Raw genomic sequence first — 16,868 nt, 5'->3', positions numbered from 1 at the left:
TTGTGGTGACTGATGGTGTGAGGTACAAGCCTAACTTGGACTTACACAGAACAGTTTGGGGTTGAATTTGAACTAACCTGTATTTGTTGTAGGGGAATGTCATGTATGTGGATAATGTTATAAATCAGTTGAATTGTGACAGACTGAGCACACACAGTATTTAGGGTCAGTGATTCTTATTCTGTTAAACAGTGTTCCAAATGACTGGATATGAGGACAGAATGTTGAGTAAATTGATTCATGAAAGGAAAAACATTTCTGCTTACAGTACTATTGACTAAAAGACTGTACTTAAAAAAAGTTGATGAATTAATTACTTATTTCTCTCTTTTTTTTTCTAAGTATGTATAGAAAATATGATTCAACTAGAATAAAAGCAGAGGAAGAAGTTTTTTCAAGTAAGAGATGCTTAGAATGGTTCTATGAATATGCAGGTAAGTGTGAAATTTAAATTTCCTACTAGTAAAAATTTAATTTATATTGGAATGTAAAAATTGCATTAACTGAGCTTTCCAAAGACTGAATGTAGAGGCTTTTTTGTAAAAGTCTCAAAGAAACTTTTCTTATATTCTGTGTAGTGTGAAGTTGAAGAGGTCAAGGTGCAATTTTGTCTGTCTCTATTCTATAAAAAGAATACAGAAGGTGTGTAACGTGAAATGTTTTGGAGCATGTATACTTTAGTATTCAAATCTATAGTTAAAGCTCTACTTCTGCTGAAAATGTTGATACCTGTCTGGCTTTAGAGGTTCAGTCATCTACCATGTTAATGCTAAATAGTACAGAATTATGCTTTGGGTGAAGTTGTGTGTCTTTAATTTAAAAAAAACAAAAGGTGGGGGAGGTGTTAACATTCATTTTGTTCCTGCTGAATTTGCTTAGAGTTTCAAGCAAAAAAGTGAATGAATTCAAGTATCCCACAGTAGTTTTATCATAGAGTTTTCCCTCACAATGTATAGGGAAGGTAGGCTGAATTACTTATTTTTGCCCTTGGTGAAAGACTTTCTCCTGGCATTATTTCTAGGATTGTTAATTATTATCTGCAGTCACAAAAGGTGATCCATTAATAGTGAAGTTGGTTATTGTATTCATTTTTTTGCATGTGTTTTTCTGAAAGGGAGAACTTGAAATATGGGGAAAAATGATCTCATGACTGTAAAGACCAAAAGGAAATGAAACAGTTGTTTAACAAAGAAAATAACGTCATCCTGCAGTTTTCTGGTGCAGTCTTGAATAACATGGCTCACAGCTTGTTCTGTTTTGTCTGCTTCTTAAGCATAATGAAGAGTGACTTAATCTGATGTAATAAAGCATTTTTTTCTTCTAATAAAATTAAATCAATGAAATTAAATTCTTTGAGATCTCACTTGTCTGTGGCAGTCTGTGAGAGGAGATTCAGACAAATTCAAGCCAAATCTAACCTGTTAGATTGTGTCTGCCTTTCTGACCAGCTTGATTTATTTTTTTACTCTAGCAACAGGCATGACTCATTTTTGTCAAGACTTTCATGGAAAGAAAGGATGAAAGGAAGGCTGTATGTGAGAGAACTTTGGGGTTTCCATTGGATGCACACACCAAGATAAAACAGAGAAAAGTGGAGAGTACGATTCTGTTTACAGTATCGAGTAACATTCTAAAAGTTGAATTTTCAAGGAATAATCTCTCTTGTGTTCTTGCTTCATGAGTCTTCTTTTTGTACGCAGACGGTTGACACTGCATTTGGTTTTCTCCCCTTGGTGTGTTTTTGCACTACAGAACGAGTCTTTAAAAAGACTGTTGTGAACACTCTGAGAACTGAGAGGCTGTCATGAGAAGATGGGAAAAGATATAATTAAACCTTGTTATTTCTAGAATAGTAGGTCACCTAATAATACAACATGGAACTTCCCTTTATAAAGCCTCTTTTCCTTGCACATGTGATCTTTATATTGGATGCTAGTAGGCATTTCAGCTTGTATTTTTTTTTTTCTAATGAGCCCTTTTAACATGAGTAAAAATCCTAACAAAATAGTTCAAATAAAATGTATTTGAAAGTAAAATTACACAGTACAATTCTTAATGCCTGTATAATTTTTTCAGGAGTTTTATAAAAGTTTCAAGTATCTTGATTTAAGAGCAAGTTTTATTAGTAATGCGTTTTAGTAACATTTATATTTTTATTATTTTAATATTATTTTTTTAAGTATGCAAAGAAATAGGTGTAATTTGTCTTCCTGCTGCAGTTACTATTGTTCAGATAACGTGTGGCCATGGTGTAGCAATATGAATAAAGAGGAGCATGCGTTTTTTTGGTTTGGGCTCTTTTTTCTAGATAACATTATATAAAAATATTACGTGAGACAATAAGGAATGAGATTCTGGGAATGACAGTGTCTTGTATCCTGTGTAGCTATACATCATGTTTTTGTGTGATGTGATCTTATGATAAAATAAGAGATGCAAGCCAAGAAATTAGTTTCACTAACCATCGTCCACTTATTTAACTGTGGTAATATTATGTGTGTGCTTTGCTAGTCTTAAATGCATTATTAAAAATCTTACTAATTTACACTTCCAAGATTATCTCAGTAAATGGGTAAAATAATTGTCAGGAATAAAAAGTGTTTTACAGCTCCCCTGTTTCTAAAGGTGAGAAAGTGTATCCAAGTCTGATAGTAAATGTGGAAATATTTATTGCATGTCAAAACAAAAAAACTGTATGGAAGTTAAGTTGTACTGTGTGATTGCATTTCTCTTGTTGCTAAACACCCTATTTTAATTTTTAGAGATTAGTAATATGTGTTTTGTTTGCAGGCACTGATGACATTGTAGGGCCAGAAGGTATGGAGAAATTTTGTGAAGACATTGGAGTTGAACCGGAAAATGTAAGTTCAAAGTCTGTTCAAAGTCCATTTAAAAGATGCCTAATCTTTTATACATGATCCAGTCTTACAGCTCTTGTTTTTTCATCAAGAATTAAAAAATTCTTGAGAGTTTTTAAAGAAATTCAAGAAATAAAAACAAGGGAAGTTTGGAAACACATTTGGGAACAGCTTGCCTTTATTTAAACCCCAAATTATCAACCTGTAAAACCTCCAGTTGTCTTTGCTGCCACCTTTCACTTTACAACCACCACTCCCCCTCTCCCCCAGAAATAAGATTAAGGAAAAAAAAAAAAATCTGATGGTTGTCTTATCTGAAACAATGAGTTAACCTTCAAGATTTAGGACAGCAACTGCAAAACAACGTCATGTTTTCTTTGGATTTTCTAGGAGAGAAAAGATTTCAAATATTGTGAGCATTAGTGGCACTCCCATTATACCATTTCAAAACACAAATATGGAATGTACATAATTACATATATGTATTTCACACGTGTGTGTGTGCATATATATAGAAGTAAATAGAATTTAAAAAAGAATAGTTGTGTCTTTTACAGGCTTTTTCTTAGTGCCTAATTTTTGCTCTTTAAATATATTTGCAAGTCCTATCTTATGTAGAATTCATGAAGCATCATCTAAGTAAAATGAGAATTGTGGCTTTGAAAGATTTACTGGACAAATTAAATGTAATTTGCTAATTTCAATGTTTATTATTATAATAAATGTTGGGATTTATCCAGACATTCGGGTATATAAGCCAGTATTCTGATTTTGCATTAAGAACTGTATAGAACTGCTGCACTAACATGAGCTAGTTAATGGATGAGTTGCAAGTTTAAATTACTTGATTATTTTTTTTACTTCCAGTCTGCAGGGTCAGTTGCCCTGCAGATTTTTTTTTTTTTTGTATTTGTCAAAAGTGGTTTCTTAACTTCACGAGTAAGATAATAATCTTATGACATCACTTCATCTAAAATCTTTATTGCATCAGTCTTCTGTGTGCTATATAAAATGACTTTCTTTTTGGGCAAAACTGCAGTATTTATGTATCTGCTTCTGTTTTGATGTGTGTTAATGTTAGTTCACCTGGCTTCACTTAACATCTGCTTGTGTTGTGGGATCATTATCAGCTTTAGAATACTTGGATTTCAGAGCTCGTGGATTGCAACTGATGTTCATCCAGATGAGAGTTTAACAAATGTCAGATGTAACTTGTCAAATTGGTACTGAAGTTTTGTTGTTGTTTCCGGAAACCTTTTCTACATCTTTCGCACCAACTTGTCTTCCTCACTGTATTGGTTACTAAATGACTGTACAAGCTCCCTTGAAGTCCCTACTGGTAACTCAGATGCGTGTTCACTCTATATATTTTGCATTGTTACCTGCTCTTTGGATTATGTGCAGGTTTGTCACTTTCAGGGTTTTTTAACCTCTAAAATAGTGTAGCAAAAATCTGAACTTCTGATTTATATGAGAAAAACATTTTTAGCCTAATAAAAAGCGGGTTTTTTAAAAAATGTACTTTTTGTTAACTCTGTTTTTTCCTTTTTAACACAGGTAGTTATGCTTGTGCTAGCGTGGAAGTTGGATGCACAAAACATGGGCTACTTTACATTACAAGAATGGTTAAAAGGAATGACATCACTACAGTAAGTGCTTTGAAAATTCTCTTAAGTTTGTTATAGTAAGCACAGGTTTTTAGAAAAAAAACACTTTGCTATAGGTGTTATGAGTCAGAACATTAGAGAGTTCTCTTGTCGAGTAGAAGCCATACAGTTTTGGTCTGATTTATGGTGATATAGTCACTTAGAGACAATTTGAAACTTGACAGTTGCACATTTAAATACATTTGGATTAAAATGTCTGCAATCTCAAGGAAACAGAAATGTCATGAGGTTCAATGCTTTTTCTTCCCCAAGGACATGTCTTTGTCACTGGATTGGATTTGTCTTAAGGATATTAGTGTGTTTTATAGTGGCTTAAAATGCAAAATAATACAAACTTTTTCTGTAACTCTGCAATGTTCTTTCTAAGAGATGCTTTCTCCAGTTGAGAGCTTACCTTTGTGGCATAATTAAAATAAATGTAGTTGAATAATCACGTTTCATAGAGAATTAGAGAAAAGTACGAATTGTGTTTTGACTTATCTTCCAGAACAGACTGAAAAAAAAGCAACTGTGTAGGAAGTTCTAGAGTTTCAGCAAGACTGTAGAAGAATTTTTTCATTGTTGTGGTTCGCTGGTTGTTTGCCATGCTTGGACAAGCTCTTAGTTTAATCTGTTGGAGAGTGCATTTTCTACAAAATGCACTTTTTTATCAGAGTCACTTATTTGTCACTTTTTTATCAGAGTCCCAGTGTAACACTTTGCTACTTTAAGTTTGTTTCACTCTGTGGTTTAGTAAGTCATTGTGTGCAAAACTCATAAACGTGCCTCTGTACAGAGTGATGTGTTTTGAACAGGTTGGTGAGAATATGTTAGAGATTATTTCCTAAGACATCAGACATCCATATAAGAATTCAGACTCTAAATTCACTTTGTGTTTCTCTCGTAGATGTGATACTACAGAAAAATTGAGAAATTCTCTGGATTACTTGAGATCTTTATTAAATGAGCCTACCAATTTTAAACTTATTTACAGATACGCATTTGACTTTGCGCGGGTAAGTACTGTGCATCTGAAATAAAAAAAATTCCTAAATAATAGTTGAAAGACTGTACACTTTTAAGTATGTTTCTCTTAAGGTAACACTCAAGATAGCTTCTGACAATTGGAACTGTTGTGTTCTAAAATGGTATATGCAAGATGCCATAACTGAAAAAGAAACCTATATAGGATGTGTGATGTTTAGTGGCTCAGTGACGTGTTTTGTTATGTCTGTGCTTCGAGCTGTTTTATGACCTGAAGGAAACCATTGAGGCCTGATTCAGTTGCCTATTGGAGCTTTGCCCCTTACTCCCCCTGGCTTCATAATTGCAGTGGTTTTTCTTCTTGTTGAATTTGGTGAAACAGGAGGACACTTCAGCATTTCAGTAGGTGGTAAAAATGGCTAAGATGATAAAAGCTGGGTATGATATAATGTAAAAAACAGAAGACTGTTGGAATGTCTTTAGTGATGTTTTCAATATGTATTAAATAATACCCTGATAGCAGTCTTCCTATTGCAAAATATGTGTTAATAAAATTTTACCTGTAATGGAACCCATAATAGACATAAGACTATTCCTACTTAAAGCAAGCAGTAAGAGAACTTTCATTTTCTGAATTAACATATTGAAATAGAATTTGTACATCCATCTTGCTACCGTGATGGAATAGACAAAGGATTTAACACAAAAAGGCAAAACTGAAGCTCAGACTTCAGTGCAGTAGAACCAAATATATCAAGAAAATATGCAGCAAAAAAGGAGCATAAGAAAATTAAGAAGAAATCAAACTGATATCAGTTCTGGTAAAGTCTGTCCTAAGCAACTCGTATTTTTGATCTAGCAGTGCTTTCTGCATGTCAGCATGCAGAGATTTACAGTAGTTCACTTCTAAACAAGGAAGCTTAGAGCTGATTGTGAGAAAATGCATGACGTTAGTATGAGAGGAAAAAAAAAGGTGTATAAACTTCTTAATTCCTCCTTTGCTGTATGAAGATTGATTCTACCAGTTTTGCTCTATGTAAAATACAAAGGCATTGCCAAAGAAATACAAGATACTGATGAAATATTTGGAATAGAGAGCAAACCTGTGCCAGCAGATGGCCTGTCAAAAGTAAGTGCAGACTTCAAAGGAGGACAGTGGGTGGGTTTTTTTCAAGAAGTACCAAACTGCTGTGACAAACAGTGGTCTTGAAAAAGAACTTAAACTCTGAGACATGGATTCTGTGATTTCATTTGTGACAAAAACCCCTGCAGGTTATAGAACTTCAAGTCAAAGGCATATCAACAGGGGAATTACCAGAACAGTATTAGGTTAATGAGGTCATTGGACTTGTAATACTATGGAAATGGGGGAAATCTATAGGAGAGTGACATCCAGTGAGGTTAGAAAAGAATGCTGACAAAGGATTCTAGATGCAGCAAGTAAGTATGTACACAGGTTTTATCAGGATAATTGAAGTGACTGATAGAAAAAAGCTGAGGGCTTTAGGTTCAGTTTCTGTCCTAAGGATAATCCTTTCAGGGAAGAGCTCCATGGCAAAAAATAGTCATCTTATCTTCTGAAGTTTTAAGAGAAAGTCTCCTGAAAGAGTTTGTTGTGATATTTAAAGTTATTTGGTGAATTATAAAAAGTATCATCAAAGTTTCATGTGGCATGCACAATTTAGGTCAGCATAGATTTGAGAAATAATTTAAAACACCATATGTTGATATTAAGCACAAATACCTCCCTTGCTCCATGTTTGCCCTTGTCATTGCTAAGTTTGAGAACACAGATGTGCGTATTGCTTGGCTTAAATGGATCTTTTGTCTACAATATTGGGGAAAAAAGTCTCGGAAAGGCTATCATCAGTGTAAAACAAATACTCAAATTTAACAGAGTTTAATGTATTCTTTCAACTATATCCAATAAAGAGAATATAAGTGTCTGGAATGTATGTTAAGAATGAAATTGGAGCATCTGTCATGGCAGATGTGCTATTAGGCAGTTGGAGGTAAGTGTAAAGAACTTAACCTGAACAATTTGTTCTGAACAGTAGTTAGAGTGGGAGAATGTAGAAATGTAAAAATGTAGGACATGTAAAAACAGCATGGCCAAAGTAAAGGCAATAGAGCCTGATTTCATTAATACTTGAGTGTGTGGGAAGAATTCAGAGTATAAATATTATGGAAAATAAAGTGTATTCTCACAGCAGTATGATTTCTGCTTAAAGATATTTGTGACAGAGCTGTAAACGGGCTTTGGAAAGAGAATTAGTTCTTAGAACTATTTGATGTTGGAAATAAGTGAATTATGTCATAATAGAAAAATGCCTTTGCAGGTTTGTTTTTCAGCTTTGTTACTAATTGAAAAGCTTTGTTCATCCTGGAATTTAATTTTTTTCTCTAAGTCCCTCTTGGATTTACTGCCCAGAATGTAAACATGTTTTTCAGAGTTGTTGGCCTCCCCACTTTTCTTTCAAAACAAATATGTATTAAATTCTGTCTACACAGTTTAGGAATTGAGGAATGTTTTGTATGAAATGAGACCTTGTGGCTAAAGCATTCATTTGTTGTCTGAGAACTGGGATCTTGCTATACCACATCCTTCTTACATGATAGAAGACAAGTCAGTTTTGATTTGAGCTTGTGGTTTTTTTTTACTAAAGATGTGTATTCTAGAATACATACAACTGCAGTTGTACAGATGAGGCATAGGGCTCAATTTCCTTTGTTTTGGGTAGCTATCTCTATTTTAATGTTCTGCCATCTGACACTCTCTGTATCGTCAGTGTGTCTATATGGGATGTATCCTGGTGGACTACAAGCTGTCCCTGAGCCAGCAGTGTGCTCTTGTGGCCAAGAAGGCCAGTGGGATCCTGGATGTATTAGGAAGAGCTTTGTCAGCAGATCAAGGGAGGTGATCCTGGCCCTCTACTCACCCCTAGTGAGGCCATGCCTGGAGTGCTCTGTCCTGTTCAGGACTTCTCAGGACAGGGGAAACATGGAGCTCCTGGAATGGGTCCAGTCACAAAGGTAGTTAAGGGACCGGAGCATCTCTCGAACAAAGACAGACTGAGGGAGCTGGGCCTGTTCAGGCTTGAGAAGAGATGACTGAGAGGGGACCTCATCAATGTCTAGCAGTATCTGAAGGGAGGGTGTCAAGAGGAAGGAGCCAGGGTGTTCTCAGTGGTACCAAGCAGTAGTACAAGAGGCAACAGGCAGAAACTGATGCACAGGAAGTTCCACCTGAATGTGAGAAAGAACTTCTTTACTATGTGAGTAACTGAGCACTGGAACAGATTGTCTAGAGAGGGTGGGGAATCTCCTTCATTGGTGATATTCAAGAACCCTCTGGATGCAATGCAGTGTGCTCTAGGATGGCCCTGCTTGAGCAGGGAGGTTGGACTAGATGACCCACTCTGATCCTTTCCAATTACCTATCATGTGATATCCCTGTTTTTCTGGTAATTTAGACTTTGCAGTCTGCAATCATGAGTGTAAATATAGAGAAATCAAGGTCTTCAGTAGCACTAATATGGAACTTTATTTTTTTGAAATTTTGTTAACTTCTGATTTGTAGATCAGTGCTATAATCGAGGAATAAAAGGGTGGGGGTTACATCCTGTCCCTCACCAAAATTTTTTTAATTTCAAGACAACAAGTAAAGATGGATAAACTACTTAAAATAACAAAATCGAATCTTACGTGTACACGTTACTTTTGAGATGTGCAGAAGTTATGTTACCAAATATATTAACTTTGCCACTGATTAGGTATAACAAACCTGTTGGGTACAGATGCTATTAATTTTTCGTAGCAGAAACAAATTACCTGAGCCTTAATGTACTACTGCTGTGTTGAACTAAAACTGGGACACTTCTGAGAGGAGTCTCAATGTGTATTATGTTCTTCCATTTGATAATTAATTTCATGCAATCAGTTAGAATAACAGAATAAAGATCCTCCTTGGCTCACTCTTGCATACTTAAGCAACTATCAGGTAGCACTGACTATCTGTTGACAGTCCATGTTGCTGTAATAATACTGTGGAAAATACATACAGCAGTGCTATTTTGAGATGTGTGGCTGTGCAGAGGCCTAAGCACAGATATGAGTGTGGATCTAATGACCATTGCTTTCTGATGAGGTCTGAAGTCAGAAATGGGAATGTATGCCTCGTCTGCATGCGTGGTGATGTTTTTTTGGGAACACCTGTGGAAAGCAACATCTCTGTATAGCAAGCGGTTAGCTATAAGGAAGAAAGTATTTCTGGGAAGTTCTGTTTTATTAAAAACCACTGTTAGATACTGCTGTATGTTATTTATTTGTTAATTTATTTTGTGTATGGATGAGGTGTAGGAGAAGTGAAAAATCCTGGATTCATGCTCTTTTTTCTTTTTTGACCTTTTCATGCAGGAAAAGGACCAGCGCAGCCTAGATATCAATACTGCCAAGTGTATGCTGGGCCTTCTTTTAGGAAAAACATGGTCCCTTTTTCCAGTATTTCATCAGTTTCTAGAGGTATGGAGTAAACAGAATTAGGTTTTTTTTGATCTGTCTCTTTAACTAGAGGTAGAATGAGAACAGCCAAGAATTCCGTGTCATGATTTGAAGTATAGTAACCATCAAAGCAGCACTTATGACTGGTTCTTTCTTCCTTTTTCCCAAATCCTTATGCTGTTAAGGTTTATTTAATGCAAGGCAAAGTATAGAAGGTCTTTAATTTGCGTTTGTACTTGCATTTTATTGCTGTATTTTTGCCCATTAAAAGATGTCTTAATCAGAAACATGAATTATTCAGCACTAATTTGACTACTTGGTGGTTTCTTTACTGTTTAGTTTTAGGTGGCATACAGATTAAAACAATAATGCATTACAAGGTTTAAATTTTCTGTAAGAAAATCTGAATTTGAGACAGTTGAAAATATGTTTTAGTGACTTCTGTTTCTTGTCTCAAACAGCAATCAAAATACAAAGTTATCAATAAGGACCAATGGTGTAACGTTCTTGAATTCAGCAGAACAATTAACCTTGACCTCAGTAACTATGATGAAGATGGAGCCTGTAAGTACAACCATATGTTGGTTCTCTAAAATAATTTATTTCTTTGAGCTTAATAATCATTCTGTGTCCTTTTACAAAATTTTGTAAAATACGGTTATTTGATCTCTCTACAGGGCCAGTGTTGTTGGATGAGTTTGTGGAATGGTATAAAGGAAAACAGATGACATAGGAGTTTAACTATGCACAGCTACTCAAGAATCACTGTTACCACAGTTATGTCAACCATTAGCCATAAACTGCTATTTGTATCAAAGTGCATGCTGCTTCTCTTGCACTGCATCCCTTTGGCAGGGAACTTTTGATGTTTGCTATTTAACAAGCTAGCTATGCTTGCTCTTTAGCATTGTTCTCTTTGAAGGCTGCTTTGCATTTTGTATTTACACAACGAATTGGTGAACTTGCCAGCGTCTTCACTGTGATGATGTGTATATTGCTGTCTAAATTTTGTATATGTGTATAAAAAAAAAAGCTTCACCTAGGGATTCTTTCAGCAGAAATGTATTGTAAAATAATTTTGTGGCATATTTCTAGTCAACACTTACACGTCTGTTGAAACTTTAGTTAGTTTGTTTTTCTTTTGGTCTCAGTTGTAGCATTTCAGACTGCTTGGACATAGTTATGTGTAGAACTATTGTCGATTTCAATGTTATTGTTTGAGATGCCAGTTTCTGAGAGAAGACATGCTGTGACTTTCTTCGCCGGAATTAGCCAAACCTGACCTAATGCTTTATAGGAATGAAACATTGGTGTCTTAAAATATAAATATGCATATAAATATTAAAGCACTGTAATAGTTGTACATGCCACAGATGATTTCCATTTGAAGAAGAAAGTACTGACTTTTTAATGTTAAAACTGCAGTAATCTTTACAGGTACAAATGAACGAATTAAAGTACCTTTTAAAAATGGGTTTTAGACTTTTGTAAATTGCCTTTGGCATACTCCTTTTAATTTTTGGTGTACCAAGAGTGTTTGGTCTAGGCTATGATCTAGTGAAGCTGAAAGTTCTAGCTGAAATTCGTGGTTTGGGTAATGAAGTATGCTTACCCCTAGCACATAGATAATAAAGATTTTGGGGATTTTTTTGTTTGTTACATTAGTCTTTCCAAGGGCCTCGAACTTCATGTTTCTAAGTAATTAAAAACATAATATCGGAAAAAATATGATCTTGAATAGTCAAAACATTACTTTTTCTTTCATGCTGGGGATTAGTTTCCTGGCAGAATGTCCATTGCAGGCAATGGGCATATTAAACACCAGCATTAAATGACAGTAGTTTTTAGTAGGGACCACTGCCTATTTCACTCATTTCTTTATCTGCATAGGATGGTTCTAGTGATTATTTTGGGGAAAAATGGGTGAATGGAATGATGTTTAAGTTCTGTAATTTTGTCATATTGTCTTTGCCTTACCCTTCTTTATTAAGTAATGAGTGTTGATTTTTATAAATAGGTCCTTGAAGTATCCGGTGCTATTAAACTTTGATCTCTGAGGATTTATTAAAATGTTCCATATTGATTCACGGAGCATTTAAGAACAAAGGGCCAGTGGATATTTTGGAACAAAGAATAACATTACTTTTCTGTAGAAATATTTTCCGAGGTATTGACAGTTTTGTTGTTTCCTCAGAATGCAATCCAAGGGAAGAGGAAGAAAGCATTTTAGGTCGAATGTGACATTTTCATCTGTGTTGAAGGTTTTATTCTTGCCATCAAATCAGGAACAACTGTCATGAACTTGACTCCTTTCAGGATTAAGCCCAGTTTAGCAAAAGCACATTAGTTTGCTGCCCTGGACCAGGAGGTTGTAATTGTGGTGCTACAGGTGGTCAGTTGTGTTCAGATCTGTCTGTTGTTGTGGTTGGTTTTTCAAACTCAGCTGCCAAAGACAAAAATTGTTTGTGTCTGTTTGTGTATATATTTGTATATACATAGGTATACAATATGTATGCATATACAAAACTTGGAATTTCATGATGCGAAGAAGAAAACACTGCCTTCCCCACAAAACAGTTATGTTCATATTTCCGTGACACTTAATAGCACAGTTTGAAGTTAGTAGTGGTAAAACATACACAGTCAGTGCTTTCTCATGTACTTATATGCATAACCTTAATTCCATGTCTGATGCCAGTTTGCACAAGAAATTAATTGAGTGGAGTATGGTATTTAATGTTTACAATAAGCCTCTTATGAAAACACACATTTTACTAAGACTTCTGTTGTAAATGTGTTTATTATCATAGTACAACCATAAAGAAGTAGCAGTGGAGATGCTGGTTTAGTTCTTAAAGAATGAACTTTGAAGCAATATAACTTTTAACATTAGGCTAAATTGTGATTGCCAAGATTTTAAGTGAAATAGTGTAATTGCTCTTAAACATTAATTAAGCTAGTTACTGACTCTGGAAAACCAATCAGCACAAATTGGCATGAATCCTGCAACAAATACAAGTTTGCATAAAAGATTTTGTATGTCACTATTAGTTGAGCTTCCAATAATGGAAGCAAGAGCCAAAGACACTTCTTATCTATTGCTGTTACAGGTATAGCTTTCATTTAACAGGGTCAACAGAAATCTGTACAGCTCAACCAGGTCCTTTTTTTCCAAGTTTTGCTAATGTTTATCAGAATACAACATTTAATTGAAAGCAAAGAAAACAGAGGAAAAGAAACCTCAGGAAGTACTCGTGCTGTGTAAGTAAACAAACTTGTTTTCTTAATTTGGGTAAAAGTAATTGGGAATGATGGAAAGGAAGGATGTGTTTGGAAGAGAATCAGATAGACGCTGCAATTTTTTTTCTTCCACTTGCAAACAGGGTGAATCTGTAGCCTTCAGCAGGTTTTATAAACATGCATCCTCATAAAGTAAAGCACAGATTCAGTTACAGATAGTAGGCAGCTTTACTGACAGTTATAGTGAACAACTGGACTAAAATGGCCCTGCATGGCTCGATGAGTTTCTCTGGATTATCCATTCTGCTCGTTTTGCTTATATATGCTGGTAAGCATAGGGTCTGAACATTGCCTGCTCCTGTATTTTGGAAAAATTCCCTCTCATTTTTAAATAATTGTGGAGAGTTAGCTAACCTACTCAGTTAAACTTGCATTTAGTACAAGTTCGGCATTTTCTTTTTTGTTAATTTTGCCATGAAATAGTTGATGTAGGTAGTTTTTTGTTTGGGTGTGGTTTGGTGTTTTTCTTTTTTTCCCCCTTTTGAAAAGTAATGTACAGAATATGCTGATTTCTTGGATAAGACAGTGAGAGGTCATTCCTGAGGAAGTGTCATGGGTCTTTTGCTAATCTTTCTGGTGTACTATTACTGTACATTTAGCAGAAGCTTGATCAATATACAATTAATTTTGGGTATTTGGGAGATGTAAATTGGAAATACAGTTAGTGAAAGGAAAACAGCATCTAGAGGCTGTAGCAGTTGACATTCTTTGATAGATGACAAACTTTTGGAGGCCTTTGGACTCAAGGATCTTTTTCAACCTAAATTATTCTATTAATATTAGTAGCCAGTACATTCCACAAATCAAATTTCCTTCTACAGTGAAGTGATTAAGTATTTAAAATATTAATATAATTCTGTGTTACTGTTGTTTTTTGACGTTTTTTCTTTTTCAAGGAAAGCAAGCTGAAGAGCGTGGAGTATATTGAAATCCTTTATGTACTTGAGTTTTGAGTTGAAGCCTGTTTACAGTTGTCTTTAAGCTACAATTAATACTTGGGTTATCTTTGTATAACCTTTTCTAATATTGTAGAGGCTTCTCCCATTTTGCCACAAAGACATGCATTTTATTTCATCACAAATATGCTCACACAATCAAAATCAGTTATAGCTTATTGCTACTTGGTTAATGTTCCCAAGTTACTTTTTTTGAAGGGCAAGAAATGGACTTCAGTTGTGTAAAGCTTTTCCCAGATTTCTGTTGACCCTTGACCACAAGTCTAACAAATTGTTTAATACTCTTGGAATTCATATAGACAGCTTTAAAGGTTAGCTTGTGCCCTGGTTTTAATTATAACTGCTAAAATACCTCTTTCTAGGCCTTATATTTTGTCCTTTCTATTGCTGTAAAAGTGTATAGAATCTATCCACAAACTAAATAGTTTGTTCTCTGTGATTGAAACCAAACCTCAGCTTGATATTTTTGTTTGTTTTTATTTTTTAAATCCATCCCCCTCTGTGTGTGTGCGTGCGTGTGTGCATGTGTTGTCACAACATAGTACCTACGGATACTGCTGTTGCAGGAACAGCAGTTAACCTGTAACTGTGAATGCTTCACGTCTTAGTTATTTGGATACTACATAAATGAGATGTGCTAAACTCCTGTGACTCATGATCTGATGAAAATACTATTATGCCACTTAACATGAGTTCATCCAATTGATTTTTAGGTCCTTTGCTGGTGTTGATGTAAAATGGCATCCCACAAATAAAAAGTGTTTGTGTTGGTTTCAGCAACTGACTTCAGATTTTTCTGTGGTTCTCACTTCAGAAATTCTCATATCTGAACATGCATCATGTCAGCGAGCAACCTTTGTCATTTAGTAGCAGAGAACTTGTGTGTAGGATCTTGTCGCCCTTATTTCTAATAGCAGGGCAAATTAGTATTTAAAACTGTTGAGAAAAGGTATGTTTTGAGAAGGTAGTGTTTCAAGAGTGTGTGAGTATAAACCAGTACTGTAATACAAAAATTTTCAACAGAAAGAGTCAGTTTGAGCAGGAATGTCTCTTGTGATTAAATTTTACAAGAAGCATGATCATTACCCCCTCATGTTGATGCAGGCTTTTGACCCATGAGGTCCTCATAGAAAAGCTGTTGGTTTATGGACTGGATGAGCGGAAGGTAGACTGAAAATTGTAGGGCCTAGAGGGTGGTGATATGCAGAGCAAAGTCGAGTTGGAAACCACTAACTAGCGCTGTACCCAGGGGTCAGTACTGGGTCCAGTGCTGTTCAACATCTTCGTTACTGACCTGGGTAATGAGGCCGAGTGTACCCTTAGCAAGTTGGCTGCTGACACAGAGCTGGAAGTAAAGGATGATAAGCCAGAGGGTCATGCTGCCATCCAGAGGGACCTCAGGAGGCTGGAGAAATGGGTGGACGGGAACTTCATTAACTTCAATCAGGAGAAGTGCAAAGTCCTATAGCTGTGGGAGATCTTTCTCATGTATTTAAATATCTGAATGGGGAGGATGTAACGAAGACAAAGCCAGACTCTTCAGCAATGTTCAGCGACAGGACAACAGTCAGTAGGCACAAACCGAAACAGAGGGGGCTCCATGTAAACATGAGGAAATACTTTTTTTTATTGTGAGAGCAACTTTGCACTGATGGAGGTTGCTCAGGGAGGTTATGGAGTCTCTGCCCTCAGAGATACTCAAAAGCCATCTGAACATGGCCCTGGGCAACTGGCACAATTTGAGCTACCAGTCTGAAGGCTCCTGACTTAAAGTGTTATTTGAAATTGAATGTGTTTATGTTACAATTAGAATACTGTACTATAGAACTCATGTTTTTCATTACATTCATGTTGCTGATAAAGGCTGGGATTGCCTTTGCTAATTCTCAGAATGTAGACTGGTGCTTGTTTATTGGATGGGGTGAGTCACAGTCTTCTGTACCATGAAAAATTTATTATTACTATCCAAAAAGGTGTTAAAACTTCCAAAAGTGATGTTAAATATATGTATGGGCATGTCTTCTCCTTATATTCAAGGGTTTTTTCCCAGCCCTGTTTTCAGTGAAGTCAGGAGAGATTGAAATGCTTTGTACTTAGAGCAAGCAGTGTGATAATTATCGAACTGTTACAGGTACGTGTTTGAAAATGAGAGCTTTATTTCATTCTGATTACTGTATGTGAAGATCTGCTCTTAAGACCTGAGTTTTTTTCCTGTACTGATACACTCTATGGGGGATACTGTGTCCTGTGGACTGTGGAGCTCAGCACGTCATTGCCCTGTGAGAAAGGTGTGCCCAGACCATTGCCAGCATCCTCTTGGCTGCCTCCTCATGCTTCATTTACAAGTTCATACACTCAAGCACCTTTTTTATCAAGCCTATTCTGTGGCTTTGTCTGTTTAACCACCATCAGTTGGGATAGTAACAGCAATTGGTTTTTTTACTTTTACAGTTATCCTAGAAAATTCTCAGTGACCAAACAAACTAAATTTTGTGGAGCTTTCAGTGTGGACACAAGACAGTGGATTGCTACTAATTGGAATGTAAAAAGTGAGTGGACACAACCTCAAGGTCAGGGTGTATGGGACTGTGTAACTTCGATACAGAAGGGCACAGTGAAATAGG

At 35.8% G+C, this 16,868-nt stretch overlaps 1 protein-coding gene across 6 annotated transcripts in view; it reads left to right on the top strand.

The window, feature by feature from the left end:
* DCUN1D4 (defective in cullin neddylation 1 domain containing 4) overlaps nt 1-15,020 on the top strand; it is a 40,606-nt gene extending 25,586 nt beyond the window's left edge. For all 6 annotated transcript variants that reach the window (XM_027899609.1, XM_027899604.1, XM_027899603.1 and 3 more), the window contains 7 exons: nt 343-434; nt 2,791-2,861; nt 4,416-4,507; nt 5,412-5,520; nt 9,905-10,009; nt 10,450-10,552; nt 10,666-15,020. In XM_027899609.1, coding sequence (XP_027755410.1) covers nt 343-434; nt 2,791-2,861; nt 4,416-4,507; nt 5,412-5,520; nt 9,905-10,009; nt 10,450-10,552; nt 10,666-10,721 — 628 coding nt within the window. In that variant the 3' untranslated portion in view covers nt 10,722-15,020. The remainder of the gene's footprint in view (nt 1-342; nt 435-2,790; nt 2,862-4,415; nt 4,508-5,411; nt 5,521-9,904; nt 10,010-10,449; nt 10,553-10,665) is intronic.
* The last annotated feature ends 1,848 nt before the right edge of the window (nt 15,021-16,868 follow it).

This window comes from Empidonax traillii, unplaced genomic scaffold (genome assembly GCF_003031625.1).
Source record: "Empidonax traillii isolate 1590-97213 ecotype Southwest subspecies unplaced genomic scaffold, ASM303162v1 scaffold678:size492020, whole genome shotgun sequence".
NCBI classification, from domain to species: Eukaryota; Metazoa; Chordata; class Aves; order Passeriformes; family Tyrannidae; genus Empidonax; species Empidonax traillii.
This window is presented reverse-complemented; position numbering and strand designations above follow the sequence as displayed.